This window comes from Enhydra lutris, unplaced genomic scaffold (genome assembly GCF_002288905.1).
Source record: "Enhydra lutris kenyoni isolate GAN:26980312 unplaced genomic scaffold, ASM228890v2 scaffoldscaffold68, whole genome shotgun sequence".
NCBI classification, from domain to species: Eukaryota; Metazoa; Chordata; class Mammalia; order Carnivora; family Mustelidae; genus Enhydra; species Enhydra lutris.
In genome coordinates this window covers 8,738,009-8,756,168 of record NW_019154152.1, presented here as the reverse complement: position 1 = coordinate 8,756,168, position 18,160 = coordinate 8,738,009, and the positions used below count along the sequence as shown (strand labels likewise).

The following is an 18,160-nucleotide window of genomic DNA, read 5'->3' as shown; positions in this document are numbered from 1 at the left end:
AGAGAAATCGCAGTCTGCTCTTCATGGAGCCCTCTAGGACAGAGTCTCTGTTTCTGTATGTGCTGCTGAAAACTGCAGCCTCCTGTGGTGCATGTCCACAGTGACTCTCCCAGAGGTCATCCCAGGGGCCCCCTCATGTCCCTGCTCTTTGTGCTTCTAAAATGTCAAGAAGCCGTGGGCTCGTGCATGCACCCTCAGCTCCTGGATCATGTCTGGGCACCATTCTAAAGCCCTTTCCAAGCTGCTACTGCTCTGAAAGTTTTTGCTGACCCTGGCTCACTATGCTTTTGTGCTCCAGTGTTATATCTCTTTCCAGAAGCCAGCTTATGGTGGTTCCTGCCCCCTTCTGCTTATCTTCTGATATATTCTCTCAGAGTCACAAGTCATGACTCTGCCCTTCCCACCTTGTGACAGGCCCTGCTTTTCTGCTTGCAGAGATCCCAGTACATTCTTACACCTCAGGCTGATTTTGCAGGTGTTCAGAATGGTTTGGTAGATATCCAGCTAAATTCAGGGGACTGGTTGAAATGGGGTCTGCTACTCCTCCCTTCTCTACCTTTTCTTTCTTGTCCTTCAATATTATGATTTGGGCTTGTCCTTAATTCCTACACAATTAGCGTAATTTTATTCTTACCTTTCCAACTCTGCCCCCTTTTAACCTTCCCAATCATGCAGGGATCTGTGAGCAAGAGGAACCACTGAGGTCAGGAGAGATAGGAGCAAGGGAGCAGCTACTATGGCATCTAAACTCCTGACAAACATAAAGGAGGAGGTGACCTGCCCCATCTGCCTGGACCTCCTGAAGGAACCCCTGAGCCTGGACTGTGACCACAGCTTCTGCAAAGCCTGCATTACTGCAGCAAACAAGGAGTCCAAGACAAGCCAGGAAGGGAAGAGCACCAATTGCTCTGTGTGCCAATTCCATTACTGCGCTAAGGAGCTGCGGCCTAACTGGCATGTGGCCAATATAGTGGAGAGGTTCAGAGATGTCAAGGTGAGCTCTGAGGAGGGGCAAAAGAGAAATCTCTGTGAACGCCATGAAGAGAAGCTCTTGCTCTTCTGTAAGAAGGATGGGAAGGTCCTTTGCTGGGTTTGCGAGTGGTCTCAGGAGCACCGTGGTCACCAAACGGTCCCCATGGATGAGGCTGTCCAAGAGTACCAGGTAAGAGACCAGGATAGAGGGAATATAGGGCAGAAAATAGAACTTGAGAAATCTCTGCTTTGCATTCAACTTTCATTACCTTGTCATCATAGACCTGAGGCCTCTGATGTCTTTTCTTTTTATTCTCACCTTCTAAAGGCCTGATGAACATTTAAAAAAATTGTTTTTGTCTGAAGGACATTTTTGTGCATTCTATTAAATTACGAAAGGATAAACCTACAGTACAGATTTAGTCAAAAGTAAATACTTTTGTACCTTGTGCTAGATGGGCAGAAATGTAGTGCTCAAGAGAGACTCTCATCACTGAGTTGAACAGGAAGGTAGATGGAGATGTAAGTTCTTTCTTTGCTGGAGGGCTTGGTTTGTTCTAATAGTACAAACAGAATCATCCCCTCTTTTTGATGAGGGTTGGTGATGTCTATCACCTGGGTCTTTTTTTTTCCTCTTGATTAATTTTGGTTTATTTTTTTAAACACAATAATTAAATACTGGGAAATCTTTTAATATAGTTTTCTGAATAGAATGCAATTTTGTTAATATAATTGATACATTTATATATAAAAAAGTGATTATTTCTGTAGATGCTGAAAAGATTTTTTTATTATTATGTTTAGTTAGCCAACATAGAGTAAGTACATCATTAGTTTTTGATGTAGTGTTCAATGATTCATTAATTGCAAATAACACCCAGTGCTCATCACCTGGGTCTTAAAGAACACATTTATCATGTCAGGTTTTCTTCCAAGTCATAGTTTCTAATTGCTGTTCTCACTGATTCTGTAAACTCTAGTCTCTTTGGACATTGGCCTAATATTTTCTCCATTTATCCTCTATGCTGATACTTAGAAATCTGACAGCTTGACTCTGGTGTGAATCCTCTCCATAGGAGAAGCTCCAGACAGCTCTGCAGAAGGTAGGGGAGGAGCAGCAGGAAGCAGAGATGTTGAAAGCTAACCTCAGAGAACAGAGAACCTCCTGGAAGGTAGGGAGAGATCCTTCCTGAGTGAGACAAAAATATAGACAGGACCTTGGATGTTAGTCACAAGGAGCTCCCTTCCTTTTTGTTTCCTGATAGTCAATATGTTCAAAAGTCATTTGGTTAGTCCTTTATCTTTTCCCTGATAAAGGTGGGGGCTGAAAAATGAATATGTTATAAATGAACACAGACATTTAAAGGGAGGTATTCACATAGAGGATGGCTAGTGAATTCTGTGTTAAATTCCTATTGTGATTTTGAGTCTTTGACCCTCCTGGGGGAAGACCATTAGCAATGACTCAGGGTTCTGTCTGTATTGTTCAACTTTCAGCCGAGGGTAAGGGGATGGGAGTCAGGAGTAAAGCAAAGAGAACTTGGTTGTCCTGGACAGCTGTGTGAAAGCAGAGCCACACCCAAGGATCCTCTTTGGGCTCAGGTTAGCCTCAATAATGTAAACTTGAGGCCATTATTTTGGAATGTGATGGAGAAAAAATCCCAATGGGAAAAGTCAGGATCCCCAAGAATTGCTCCCTTGCTTCTCTCTCATTTCCCAGTAAGAAGTTTCCGAAGAAAATAGTTCTCTTTCTGGCTCCCGGTCTCTGGCTGATAGCCTGACTACCACTCTCTCTTTCTCATTCCTGAAGAATTATATGCAAAATGAGAAGAGGTGTATCCAGACACAGTTTAAAAAACTGAAGACTATGCTGGAGCATGAGGAGAAGAACATAGTGCAGAAGCTGGACAGTGAGGAGAAAACTACTCTCGACTCCTTGGACTCATCTGGCCCAGCACAGCCAGATGGTGAAAGACCTGATTTCAGAACTAGAGCATCGACTTCAGGGGTCAACAGTAGGCATGCTGCAGAAGAAACCCCAGCATCTGAGATTTGAGAAAAAATAAAGACCGAGTTTCCTTCTCTCCCGTTTCTTTGCTCTTCCTGATGATGACACTAAGGTTCCTTTGGCCTTGCAGTATCCCCTTTCCTGTATCTGTGACAGAGGTTATAGGAATAAATAACAAGGGACAATCTCATATTTATTTATCAAGTGCAGTGCAGAAATCTGGCAGGCTGAATTTGCATGGTATCCAGGGATAGTCTAAGAGGCCTCTGTGATCAGTAATCTAGTGCTAAGGACTTCCTCAGGTACCTCTTCATGAATCAGCTTGATCACAAACAAGTGAATGTCACATTCCAAGACCCTATTTTCCCCCCTCATAGAATAAACTAAGATTTTTCTCCCTCTTTTTCCATTTCCTGAAAAACAAACAAAAAACAAAGTGTGAAGTACTAGTATTATTTTGTCTTTAAATATTCAATGAATTCACCAGTGAAGCCATCTCATCCTATTTCTTTTTCAAAAGGGTTAACACAATATTTAAAAATATGTATTAGGATTACTTATATTTTTTACCATTATTAAGTCAGATTTTGATAATAAATGTCTTTGTAGGGATTTGTCCACTCTAAAGTTGCCTGATCTGGAGACATAAAGGTAGTCATAATAATCTCTTATAATCCCTCTGGTTTCTATAGCACACACACTAATGTCCCCTCTTTTAATCCTGATTTTGATGATGTGCTTTTTCTTGGACAGTTTAGTTGTCTTTGGTCAATTTTTTTTTAAATTTTCTTCAAGAATAAACTTTATTATTTCATTGATTTTTTAATTCTTTCTTTCTTTTTTTTTTTCTTGAAGACTTTATTTATTTGAGAGGGAGAGAGAGAGAGCATGAGTGGGGTGAGGAGCAGAGGGAGAGGGAGAAGTAGATTCCTCACTGAGCAGGGAGACCAACAGGGGCTCGATCCCAGAGCCTTGAGATCACCACCTCAGCCAAAGGCTGCTGCTCAGCCAACTGAGCCACCCAGGCACCCTGCCTTTTTTTTTTACTTTGTGAGTGAATATGTATATGGATGTATGAACATGAGAATGTATGCATACATGAACATGAGTGTGTACACATATGAACAAAAGTTTGTGTGTATATTAGGATTAGTTTGCCATTTTTTCCCTAGTTTCTTAAAGAGAAAACTTTGATTACTTATTTGAGACCATCATTCCTGATACAGTATTTAGTGATATAAATGCAATGATTTAGATATATTCCATATATTTTTTATTTTTATATTATTTATTTACTTACTTAAATTCCAGTTAATTAACATACAGTGTAATATCAGTGTCAGACGTACAATATAGTGATTCAGCACTTCCATACATTACCAGGTGCTTGTCACAAGTGCCCTCCTGAATCCCCATCACCTATTTAACCCATCCCCCACCCACCTCCCTTCTGCTGACCATCAGTTTGTTCTCTATGGTTAAGTGTCTCTTTCTTGGTTTGTCTGTCTCTCTCTCTCTTCCCTTTCCTCATTTGTTGTGTTTCTTAAATCTGACATATGAGTGAAATCATATGATACTTGTCTTTCTCTGACTGATTTATTTCACTCAGCATAATACTCTCTAGTTCCATTCATGTTGTTGCAAATGGCAAGATTTCGTTCTTTTGTATGGCTAAGTAATATTCCATGGCATATGTATTTTTATCTGTCTATCATCTATCATCTATCTATGCATGTCCCCCACACAAATATATACCACATCATCATATATATAAAATATATAAATAAATTATTATATATTATAATATATATACAACACATCTTCTTTATCAGTTGTCAGTTGATGGACACTTGTGCCATTTCCATAATTTGGACATTGTAGATAATGCTGCTGGAAACATTGGGGTGCATGTATCCCTTTGAATTAGTAATTTTTTATTCTTTGGTTAAATACCTATAAAGTGCAGTTTAATTTAACAATACTTGATTTCTTACTTTTTCTTTTAATGTGTATTTTAAATATAACTTCTTCATAATCAGAAAACACATATTTTTTCAGTATTTAAATATACTGATACTTGTTTTATGGACTAAAATATTGTATGTCCAGAAAATTTTCCTATGTGAATTGAGAAGAATGTGTATTTTGTATTTGTTAGATTAAATAGTCTATAGATGTCTGTTAGGTCCAATTAGTTAATAGTATCATCCGTGTCTTCTGTATCTTTGATGATTTTCATACACACGGTTCTATCAATTATTTTGAGTGAGCTATTGAAATCTACAACTACTGAATTTTCTATTTTGCTTTTTAATCCTTTCAATTTTGCTTTGTGTATTTTGAAGCTCTACTGTTGGGTACATTTACATTTGTAATTGTTACATCCCTTCTTGATGTACTGAACCTTTTATCATTCTGAAATTATCCTCCCATTCTCTCATAATATTTATTGTCTTAAAGTCTATTTTCTGTAATATTAATATAGGCACAAGCTATTTTATGATTACTGCTTGCATTGTGTATATTTTTCTATCTTTTTAGTTTGGCCATATTTGTGTCTTTGGATCCAAAATCATCTCTTACAGATCACAATAGTTGAATCTTGCTTTTTATCCAGTCCAGCAATCATTGCCTTTAAATGGGGCTGTTAAGACAGTAACATTTAGTGCTAATGTTGATGTAGCTGTATTTACATTTTTCATATTGCTGTTTTTTTTCCCATGTGTCACCTGTAGCTTTCACTGTCTTTTCTCCTTAACTTGCTTTGCTTGAGTTAAGTATTTCTAGTATAAAATGTTAAGTTTTCCTATTTCTGTGGGGGTTTTTGTTGTTGTTGTTTGTTTGTTTGTTTTTTTCATTTTTTTTTCCTTCCCTAGTGGTTGTTCTAGTGATTACAGTATGCATCTTACTCTCTCATGGTCTACTTCAGATTAATACTAAATTAATTTCAGTAAGATACAGAAACTCACCTCCAACATTGTTTCATTTCCTTCCAGCTCCAACACAGGCATAATTTAATATGGGTACTTAATCAATGCAGAGCAATCGCATGCAGGAGTAATAGTTTTTTGGTTTTTGTTTTCTGTTTGTGTTTTGTTGTTGTTTTTATTCTTATTATTTATTGTTATTGTTTTTAACTGGGAAGAGAAGTTCTCTTTTCTTCTGGAGTTTATATCAGGAGATTCAAGTTTCCTTCATGAACGGAAAGTAAAGTCAATATAGAGGGAATAAATAAAATTTGGAGGACATAGACCAGATCCTGATGATAGGGTTTGAGGTTCAAAATTCATCTTTGATTAAAGTTATAACTGCCCTCCCAAATCCTTTTCCCCACTTAATCTGGTTTTCTTTTTTGGCATATACAACATAAAAGCCCTAATACAGAGAGCGTTTTTTTGTTTTGTTTTGTTTTGTTTTTTGCACTTATTGACCCACATGTTGGCCTATTTTTGGTGACATGAAAGAAGTAAGGCTGAGGTAAAAGCAACCAAATATATTGGTAGATATATGTTCAAACAACCAAAACAATACCTGTGAGGATAAAGAAAATCAGATAGCTAAAAACTGTTAAGAATGTGCACTAAACTGAACTAATATTACACTGTTAACTAACTGGAATTTTAAATAAAAACTTCAAAAAATTAAAACAATAACAAAAAAAGAACGTGGATTAAATTGCTCAGTAGAGCCTGAAGTGCAGGTAAAAATTGTAATTTTAGGACAGTGGTTGAGTGGATATTGGTAACATTATGAACAATGGAGTATAAGAGAGGAGATGATTTGGTGGGTGAGTGGTAAGTTACATATTAGACATCCTAACCTACTAGTTCCTGTGGCTTCTTTACTACTGCCTATGTTAACAAGCATCTAAGAGACAAAACTGAGTAAAAACAAAGAGTTGGAAATAAGTGCACATATGTGTGTGTTGAATTTATGAGACTGGACAAGGTCAACTGTAGATAGTGTGTAAAATGAGGAGATAATTGAAAATTGAAAAACACCTAACAATACATTTGCTTGTATCCTCCGCAAAGCCATGTAAACTTCTTGAGGGATACTACAATTATTTACTCTTTTCTTTTCTTTTTTTACTCGTCTTTGAGTCTCCAAAGCCTGTGCTGATGTTTGGCAAATAATAGTGTATCACTTTACATTTCTACTGAGTAAATGAAAGAAGCATTGCATTATTCAAACCATCTCATGCATTTAGGAAAAAATTACAGAACTGTTGTTTTCCTCATAAATAAGTCTCATTTCCAAATACTAGAAGCTTCATGCTATAATTATGCAAGGCTCAAAGCTGTTTCTACCTTTTAGGAAATCTGAAAACCTCACATGAGTCTTCTGGAATGATTAGCCTGGATCTTATTTTTACTTATTTGCTCTCACATTGGGACCATCTTTACTCCTACCATGGGGTTGGTGAGGATGTGATGAAGCTTTGTAAGGGGGAGTTTCTATTACCTCTTGACTCACTTCTTCCCTTTTCTCCCTAGGATGTGTATTCCGTAAAGGAAAGGTATGTGTGGGGGATCAGAGATGGTCCTTTCGTGCAGTAAAAAGAGGTTTAAAGTCATTAAAGTTTTGGAATGATCAGTTAGAATAAAACATCTCTCAGGGCAGGACAATTTGGGTGTAGTTATATGCCAAATTTCTGTTCACAAATCATGGTTTGAGTGTTCTGTAACTATTGAGAATGGACCAGGTACTATAGGAGGGAATGTGGGTAGTGGAAAATCACAGTGTGGGTCAGTAAGCAGTACAGGGGATAAGAGGTGGCAGACCTCTTAAATTTTATCCACCTGCATGCCCGTATCTAACTCAGGTACTTTTATTTCATAGGTGTTTGGCTTATCGTGATAAGTTTATGTCTGCTTCACTTGCCAAGCACCTGGAATTGGAGAAAATTTCCTTATATTTAAACTTCTGCCCTGGGAATTGAAGAGACCTTCTATATGGCTCTGTTTAGATCAAAAACAGACTTAAATCTCAGGGAATATTTTGGCTTTAGTACACACAAGTGATCCATCTTGGTCACATACTTTAGAAGCCAGAATGGAAAGATAACATCCTTGTGTTTGAATTTGAACACCTACCTCACAGCATCAAGCTTTTTCCTAACACATGAAATTCAGGCCATCATTAGTTTGGTGTTTGTGTCTTCTGTTCTGAGTGTTTGCAAATTTTCCCAGAGAACTTAAAAGCTCAGATGTTATTCTGAGGGCTTCCCTACTGGGCAGAGTTTAAAGAGCTTGGTCCTCCCCAGATAATATTCCCACACGTGATATGTTCCAAACATTCAGGAGTCAGGTTCTGCAACCTCACTTTCTGATCATCTGCCCTGGGAATCCACATCCCTGCAGTGAAGCCACATCCATGCAGTGACTTTTCCATACATTAAGTTTTTTTCAAGGTACCGAAGTTTTGTTTTGTTATATCCATTATTTCATAAACTTCCTAGGAGATCGAGAGGGAGAGGTTGATTTAATTTTTGAAGGAAGAAACTGTGTCTCTGAGACCTCAAGACTTTCCTAAGGTCACACAAAGGGTGACTGGGAATATAGACATGAACACATCTCTTCTGGCTCCAAGGTCAGGAGTCTATTGTCCTCTTTCTCAGGGTCTCTGGAGAGGAGGGTTCAAACTCTTCAATGGGGTGAATAGGAAGTCAGTCATTTTGGAAGAACAAAAATTCAGAAGTGTGGGTTTCTATTTTTGTCATCTTTAGGAGTAAGAACTTGACTCTGAAGAAACAAAAAGCTTTTCTCAAGGAACAAAAGAAAGTGTCCCAAATTCCTGATCTGGAAGTGATAATGCAAATGTTTAGAGGTGAGGAATGCTAGAGCATGGTAAGTGGCTGTGGGAGTCTTGTGGGCAGGGGCCTAAAGGAGAAAAGGGCACAATTTCTAGGTATGGAGAGAGAACACAAAGGACATCACATGATGATATGGTCATATTTGATGGGGAGTGGCCAGGTGTCTGGGGCATAATCTCCTTCACCAGTTCACTACCTCGCCATAGTCCCCAGTCCTTTCCCTATACTTTAAGGGAAAGAGATTTCAGGGCTGCCTCCTTTTCTTGTCTTGATTATGATTTTTTATTATTTGAGAGCTGACACATGTAGTGCTACTGAGGTGAGGAGAAATCAGTGTCATCAAGCCACCTTGTTCTCATCACCTTTCAGAATTTTTCATTCTTAGTAGGTCTCATGTTCCAACACCCATGTTTTCCCTTCTAACACATACATATATATTCTGCTTCTGTAGTGTTATACCTCTCCCCAAGAACAGAACAGAATTCTTCCCAGTTCTCACTCAAGTTATTCCCAAGATCTCTCTCACAGTGTCACGAATAAAGCTATGTCATGTCTTTCACCCAGCCCCAATTTTTCTGCAGCTCACATGACTCCAAATCATCTCCAAAATACAACATATACTGCCTGTTTCTACAGATAAAAGACAAATGAGATGTATGTGCTGTTGGAAACCGAATAATGCATATAATAACAATTAATTTGTCCTGGGCTCCCTGGTTATTGGGTTTTGGGAAACATTACTGGGAGGTAGATCCTGGAGGTATAGGAAGGAAAATGCCCAGAACCCAATGTGAAATTTCATGATAGACATGATTGAAATGATCAACATCTTCATTCTATGTTTCTACCACATGTGATTACTTCATTAAAAGGTGCCACATCAACTTGAATATAATGCTTTTGAGGAGTCATCCTTCTCTGATCCCTTCATCTTAATCCTGGCCCTGTTTGTCCCTCCCCACTGTGTTGGAGCTTTCCTAGACTATGAGGCTGGCACTGTCTCATTTTTGAGTGTCACAAACCACAGGTTTCTCATCTATAAATTCTCTTCATGTTCCTTTTCTCAGGATGCTTTTCCGTATTTCAACCCTGTGAAATGTAATGACCCTGTAGTCTGTACTCACCAAGCTCTTGAACCTTCTTACACCCCTGCTAATTTCCTTGTAGTGCCTGTTGCCTTGGGTGCAGCTGATGCTTCAAGCTTATCTGCGCCATTCTCACCATCTTTTCCTTGCTGCCTTCCTTCCCTCCATTTGAACACCCTTCATTCAGGAGAAGATATCAAAATTAATAACTAAAAGTGATAGTTTCGTGTCAAGAGTGTCTGGGTTCCTGTCCTGTCTCTCCACACAATTCAATGGAACCTTGAATAATGTACATGAATGCTTTGTTTATTTTCTTAAAATCATCTTGGTGTGAAAACTGCAGCATATTTAGGATTACTGTAAGAAAATAAATGTCATTAAAACATCTAAGTGTTTTTATTTTTTATTTTTATAAAAGATTTATTTATGAGAGAGAGAGAGAGAGAGAACAAGAGGATGGGCAGAGGGAGAGAAAGAAGCAGACTCCTCACTGACCAGGGAGCCCGACATGAGGCTCCACCCCGCAACTCCAAGATCGTGACCTGAGCTGAAGGCAGATGCTTAACCTACTAAGCCACCATGCACCCCTGAGTATCTTGATTTATTAATAAATATTTGCTACTAAAAAATACAAACTGTGTCAGTGTCTCATGAAATTCTATGGGATTCAGTTTTCTCATTTGTTAAAAAAAAGAAAGGAAGAAAGAAATAGAAAAGAAAGAAAGAAAAAAAATGTACCTGATGTAGAATTGTGAAAATATGAGAAGGGATCTAGTAGGTGTCTATTTTTTGCCCCCCTCTCATTCTGACTAAAATAAATGATTTCAAGAATACATATTAGCTTAATGTATTCTTACATTAAGAATGTAAGTTCTTACATTCTTGTTTTGTGTTAAGATCCTTGGTACTCTTGTGTTAAGAAATAAAATAACTGGGTTAAAGAATTACAATTTTCTTTAAATTTTAGCTAATGTTTTTGTATAGCTGCCTAGTCTTTTTTTTTTTTTTTTAATTTTTCTGCAGTAATTCTATTTCATTGAAATCGAATTTTGATTTGGGCAGTTTGCCCAGCTTTAAAAGGTTATTATTCACAGTGATACAGTAAGAGATGTATGATCGTGGGATTTCTTAACAATGGTGTAGGAAAGTGTTTTGCTTGCGTGATCAGCTTTCCTTTTGCAGTGACTTGGAAGTTCTCAGGAAGGTAGAGGAAAATCTTGCTGTCCTCCTTCAGTGAGATTGGAGGTGTGTTATCACTACAATGGATGTTCATTTTGGGCTTGTTCATAAAAGACATCCCTATGTCTTTGAGCATTTTTATTCTCAACTCTTCTTTAATTATATTTAGAGCTAGGAGAAAAAAAGTGGGCTGTCTGGTTAAACAGTATCCGCTCTCACTCCTGCTTGTCCCCAGAACCCTATGGGCCTCATCTTTGGATGACCTTTGATGACGCAAAGGATTTCAAGGTGAATATTTCTACAATCTGTGTGTGTGCACTGTGTGTGTGCATGCACACACAGCTCCCCTATATCTCAGGACTCATCCATGGAAACTGGAGGAAATTGATCTTCTAAATTTTCCCTTTGACCTCTGCCTTCCTGCTACCCCATCGCTACAATGAATAATTTGAGGACTATAAAAATGTCCTCTAGAAGTAGCAGAAAATGTGATAGGATTGTAATAATGAAAGTGTGCAAAATTATGAAATTAGATGTGTCCAAAGTACACGAGGCAGTGCTCCTTTTGATAGTTCAGCATCTGGGTCACTTCTGTAGTTAGGGATAGCAGATGATATCCCTGTCTGCCCTGTTTCAGGAGGGAGAGGGAAATGAGGAGACTCCATGATCTTAAAGCCAGAGGAATCTAGGAAAGCCAATCCATTTGCTTCTTGTACTTGTAAATATACAGTGTGTTTGTGATCCTATGGAGAAATTCCCAGTGCTCCCTTCACCTGTGTAAAGCAGGCTTGATGACAGGGTCCCTGCCCAGTTCTGCAACCTCTCCTCTCTTCACTTGTCTTTCTTGAGTCCCATGCCCAGTTCTCTCAAAAAACCAATAGGTTTCTGAATACTCACGCTTCTGCCTAAGCCCTGTCTGCCACCTGGAAACAAAGCTCAGCCGAGGATGCAAAACCAAAGGAAAACTTGCACCCTAGAGAAGAATTTCCAAAATTGTCTACATTTTTAAAAAATAAAAGATAACTGTAACTTCACATACATTTGTAAGAAATAATACAGAGACATGCCTTGTACACTTTCCTCAATTTCCCTCATTTTTCAGATCCTTGGCACCACTGTCAAGACTATTCCAGTTCTACTTTTGATACTAACACACACCTTTATAGGCAGACTTATTTTCAGGTTTTTAACAGCTTTGAGATACCTTGCTATATAAAAGTTGTAAATATTTAAGGTATACAACTTGATGGTTGAATACATGTTTATATTGTGAAATGATCATCATAATCAGGCTAATAAACATATGCATCACCTCTACATGGCTATCACTGTGTGTGTGTGTGTGTGTGTGTGTGTGTGTGTGTGTGTGTGTCTCCCCATTTCCTTCTCCGCCCAGCCCGGACCACCACCATTCTAATATCTACTTCCTAGTGTAACTGTTGCAGATCCTGCATATAAGTGAGATCATGTGGTATTTCTCTATATCACAGGTGGACTTTTATTATAATTCTGGTGTTGCCACATACTGGTCCTTATCAAATAAACTAAATTTTATGAGATATGCTTTCTCATTTAAAAAAAAAAACAATGAAAATCACTTGATGAGTTATGGTTAAAATTAAGTAACAGAATATTTTAAATAATTGTTATTATTTCCTAACATATGAGCAGTGATTTAGAATGATGTCTGTTAGTTTTCGCATTCCCTTTACCTGTGACTTGGAAATAAATTATTTAAAAAACACATATTAGTTTACTTTCAAAATTATTGCCTTTGCTTTGTCTTTTTTTAAAACAGAAATTCTTTTCTTTTTTTTTTTTTTAGATTTTTATTTATTATTTGACAGAGATCACAAGTAGGCAGAGAGATAGGCAGAGAGAGAGGGGGAAGCAGGCTCCCCACTGAATAGAGAGCCCGATGCAGGGCTCAATCCCAGGACCTTGGGATCATGACCCAAGCCGAAGGCAGAGGCTTTAACCCACTGAGCCACCCAGGCGCCCCTGCCTTTGCTTTGTCATAACTAATAGAATAACTTGCTTACATAATTACAGATTTTTTTAAAGAATTTCATCTGATTGCAAAATAAATATTTTAGCATTATAAGAGTTTTTTCTTATTGCCTTCATAGCTGCCCAGTTTTATTTCATAATTATAATAGCCTCTTCAACTGAATATACTAATGAAAAGTTAATATCCTCCCCTGTTTCTGCAGTAGTTCTTTTTCTCTGGAAATCTCCTTCTGTTTGCCTGGCTTTAATCAATTATTGTTCATGACTATATGGGAAGAGTCCAGAGTACTTTGTGGGATTTCTCAACAATGTCCTAGACCAAACTTCGATGTGTCCTGATTTGCCTCATTCTTCTCAGTGAGCTGATGGATTCTGATATTCCTCAAGAATGAATAAAAGCAGGTTCTCCCTTCCTTTTTTCCAGAATTGGTTCTGCAGTGGTTCCTCATGCAGGCTTGGATGAAATCTGTCGACTCCTCGAAAAAGCAAACCCATCATCCCTTCTGAGTGAATACTGCAAATTGATTTACTGGTTTTTAGAATTAATGAATATTTTATGTCATAACAAACTGCCAGATGTTTTTCAAAGTGGTTGTCCCTTTTTTCATTATCAGAGGTCAGAAAGGAGAAAGGATGATATGCTACGTGGTGATGAAGGCAGAGATGTACAGTAGACTGGACTTTGGGATAGTCTATTTTTGCTCTGTAAATCTTGCTGACAATTAGAGAGAAATGCAGGGCTCCAAGTGTGTGTATATTTATGGAGTGTGAACAGGGGTAGGGTAAGTGAGTTGATTGCGAGGACCAAGAAGATGAGTTCCGAATACTTCTTCCTTTCTCATGCCTCCTAAAAATCCCATATCCATCCTTTTATTCCTTTTGAATCTCTGATTTGACCTCACATCCTAGCCCCAAACACCTAAGCTTTCCCTCCAGACTTCATGTGAGAAGTTTGTGTGAGGGCAAGAGCTTCTGAAATGTGAAGAAAGAGATTTTTGGCAGTATGGGGTGTAAAAGCTGACTTTTTAATCAAGATCTCTTCTCTTCAGCTCTCCAGAACTCCCTTACTTCTAAAACTCAAATCCCAGTACCTGTTATGCATTTCTGAGTAAGTTGAGATAGGGCAGCTTTGGGCTATAAAACCTGGGCTCAATCTGTAATTTGAAAATTACACTTACATAGAGGACCTGATGATTTCGAGCTTGTCTGAGAAGAGATAACAAAAAATTCATCTGGAAAATGTGGGAGGGACTCAGAGACCCAAGAGAAGATGAGCGGGTAGAAGGGTAGGAGGGTAGGAGGATGGCTCTGGAGGATGTCCTGGGGACCACCTGTGAGACATGAGATTCAGGTGGAAGAAATCAGTGAAGAAATCAAAGCTTGCTGGTACAAGGAAACATGGGCTTGTGGTTGGAAACCTGAATGAACCTTACTTCTTCTCCTACCATCCAAAGTCTGTCTCTGGAGCTCAGCGCATTGCTGTGATCCACATTCCAGTTTACTATGCTCTTGGGGATCAGGGAATAAAAAGTCCTCCTTAGGGCTTTGTGTCCCCCTCCATTTCCTATATCTCCTGCTGGGAAAGAATCTAAATGAAAGCTCTCCCACTTTGGGCCCATGAATTTTAACTGTTTTCAGTCTGAAAAACAAAACAAAACCAAACACAGGCCACAGGAAGTAATGTGGTTCAGTTGCGCTGGTACAGAATGAGTAAACAACAGGAATTGAGATAAGTATCTGAGTAAACCTTAAAAACAAAACAGAGAAGACAGGAAAAATTGTTAACATTCTGCACAGGAATTGATATCAGGGTTCATACCAGAATTCACATGCACTACAGCAATTATGTTGGCTGCAAGAGTAACAGTGGAACAGAACCATGATTATTGTTAGCATGTTCAATGCAATTAAAATATTAGAGCTGTATAACTGCGTATTTTTCTATTCAAATATCATTCCTTACTATGCAGCCATCAAAAGCAAAACAAAACAAAACACCCCGAAATCTTGCCATTTGTGATGACATGAATGGAACTAGAGGGTATTATGCTAAGTGAAATAAGTCAGTCAGGTAAAGACAAATATCATATGATCTCACTGACATGAGGAATTCGAGAAACAAGACAGAGGATCATAGGGGAAGGGAGGGAAAAATGAAATAAGATGAAAACAGAGAGGGAGACAAACCATAAGAGACTCTTAATCTCAGGAAGCACACTGAGGTTTGCTGGAAGGGACTGGGGCGGGAGGGATGGGGAGGTTATGTGCTATGGTGAGTGCTGTGAATTGTGTAAGACTGATGAACCACAGACCTGTACCCCTGAAATGAATAATACATTATATGTTAATAAAAAGAAAAATCATTCCCTGTGTTCAGCACCTTGTAATAGAGCTGAGACAAAAAGGAACAACATAGAAAATTTCCCTTCCTGCCTTCATAAAACTTACTGTTGTTTGGGTGCGGGGCTGCAGGAAGAAGGATACTTGATGATAGGATCATAAGACAAAGGTGATTTAAAAATGCCAGCTCTCAGAATGTAATTTCTCCAAAATTTAGATGATTATGATTACACTTGAAAAGCATCACAATTTTATTCATTATTATGAAAAACTTACTTCAGTATGGCTCAGTGATTATGCTTGCATGATTTTCAGTTCCTGCTTCATTGCTATAAGTGATTCAAAAGGAGTTTCTAAGCCATGATTACCTTACCTTTCTGTGGGTTACAAACAATACCAAAATATCTGTGCTTTAATTTTCCAAGCATTGGTTTCTCAGTTGCTCTACGGGGTCTCATGTTGGCTCATGTGTGAAGTTTGCTGTGCTCTGCCATTCTGCCAGTCAGGGTCCATGGTAGAGCTTCCACCATCATGCAATTCCCTATCTAGAACATGTCATCAGAACAAGATAGATAATGGCACAAAAGTGTGTGTAGGAAATACAAGATGTTTCAGTCACAAAAGTATGTGCAGGAAATACAAGTTATTCCAGTCCTGCCTCTGACTGAGATTAAAAAGGGCAAACTTTTCCCAAAGGAAGTAAAGAAAGAAAAATTATGGAGGAGTGTTACTCAGTAAAAGATTATGCTTGAATACTACCATGTATTAACCTCCATGATCTCACCTGCCTCCTAGCTGTTGGGTAACAAGGCACTGACTCGAGTTCTACTATGGTTAATTTCTGCAAGCCTTCCTTTTCAGACCTGTCGGCATAAGAAATAGAAACTGGTAGTTAACTGGTGTACTTCTAAGATTCAATGACATTTTAGAAAAATTTTCTCCATAGGCTCACACTGAAGAAACTTTTAAGTTTGATTTTTACTATTCACAATGATGCCTGCTGATAGTCACTATGTCTGCCCATATTTACAGAGCTTTATGACTGATTATTTTTCCCGTCGCAGTCTGCATTGCAAGAGTTCAGGCACCAAGCCTTTCCAGATCATTATTTTATCTTTTGTGGCTTGACTGGGGCTTGAATATAGCATAAGCTCAACAAATAATTATAGGATTGAATTGAAATGCTGAGTATTCAGGCTGTATCATTGTACTTCTCATTTTTTTCTTACTCAAATATTCATGCTGGAGTAAGCTGGGGTAGGAGGAAGACTGGGTGCCTGGCTGGTGCAGGTCCTAGAACATACCCTTTCCCGACACCCTATGTGGTGTCTTCTCGTTGCTCTTGTTTTTTAAGTTTCCATTCTGCTTCTTTTCTTTCATTTCCCCTTCTCAGATTTTAAGTTTCATTTCTACCCAGTTCCTGTAGGGAAACTCCCTTGTTTTCAGTTACCAGTTTTCTGGCTTGGTGAGTGAATCTTGCCCATACCTGCTTCTGATCTCCACAGAGCCAAGACTTCTCCACTTCAGCCTAAAGGTCTGTGGGGCAGTTTGTGAGGGCAAAGGGCAGGAAGTTTGGGAGGAACAGACTGAATGTATTTGGATGAACTTGTGGTTCTGAAGCTGCTCTTAAAGCAGAGAGCCTGCTTGTATGTTTTCTGCAGAAGAGAGATAATATTGAGTCTGGGGATGGCATGACAGCTGGAAAAGGAAGACTTAAGAACACTGAGACCCTTGTTTGCTTCTTGGAGGGATCATCATTATTTCTCAGGCTGAATTACACTCATCTTCTTTCTATTCTGAGGTTTTGACTTTTCTACCTTGCTAAGGTGAGCCAGAGTAACTTTTTTTTCAGAAATAGAAAAAACTATTTTTCTTTTCCTCCAGTGAAGTGTGTGAGATGGGGCCCTGTTTTCCCTCTTCATAAAAGCCCAAGCTCTGGGGTGCCTGGGTGGCTCAGTGGGTTAAAGTCTCTGCCTTAGGCTCAGGTCATGGTCTCAGGGTCCTGGGATCGAGCCCCGCATCGGGCTCTCTGCTCAGCAGGGAGCCTGCTTCCCCTGTCTCTCTGCCTGCCTCTATGTCTACTTGTGATCTCCCTCTCTATCAAATAAATAAATAAAATATTAAAAAGAAAAAAAAAAAAGCCCAAGCTCCTCTAGAGAGCCAGTAGAGACAAGAGTCCTTATCTGGACTTGTGGGAAGGAAAGGGATCTTAGGGCTTGTGCCAAGGAAAAGACACTCTTGTAACTCCTCCTATTACTCTTCTTATACTGATAATTTCTGAAAAGTTGTCCAGAACTTTCCTGATGAATCACCAGACTTTTGGTCAGCCTGATGAGAGAGACTGGATGATCAGACTGCTGTCCACCTCTGCAGCTCCCCCACAATCACTTGTCTCTCTGGGGCTTCAGACACAGGGAATTTGTTCTCTTCTGAGTGAACAAAGCTTACTCTCACCTCAGCAGCACCCCACGACACTCTGGTGTCCACTCCTGATTTAGAACTTGTCCTCCATCATCTTGGACATACTTCTCCATTGCTAAACTCCTTACTCCATTTTCTCTGCACAGAGCTAAGGAAAGGAGTTGGTAGTTTCTCAGAAAGAACTCCATCTTAATCTTACGTCTGAACACCTTGTATCATATCTCTGTTACATAATATTTTGATGTGTACTTTCCTTTCTTCTCCCTTTTCAAAAGTCATTGGTCTGTCTCTTACATCTAGACAAGTTTCATATCTGGTGCATATTAATTG

At 38.8% G+C, this 18,160-nt stretch overlaps 1 protein-coding gene across 3 annotated transcripts in view; it reads left to right on the top strand.

Moving 5' to 3' along the window:
* The first annotated feature begins 701 nt into the window (after window positions 1-701).
* LOC111159592 (tripartite motif containing 22) overlaps window positions 702-18,160 on the top strand; it is a 29,772-nt gene continuing 12,313 nt past the window's right edge. The window contains exon 1 of one of the 3 annotated variants that reach the window (XM_022522130.1): window positions 702-1,162. In XM_022522130.1, the coding sequence (XP_022377838.1) occupies window positions 737-1,162 (426 nt within the window). In that variant the 5' untranslated portion in view covers window positions 702-736. Of the gene's footprint in view, window positions 1,163-16,760; window positions 16,944-17,000; window positions 17,236-18,160 lie in introns of those variants that run through there. The other 2 variants (XM_022522129.1, XM_022522128.1) reach the window with 2 other exon arrangements.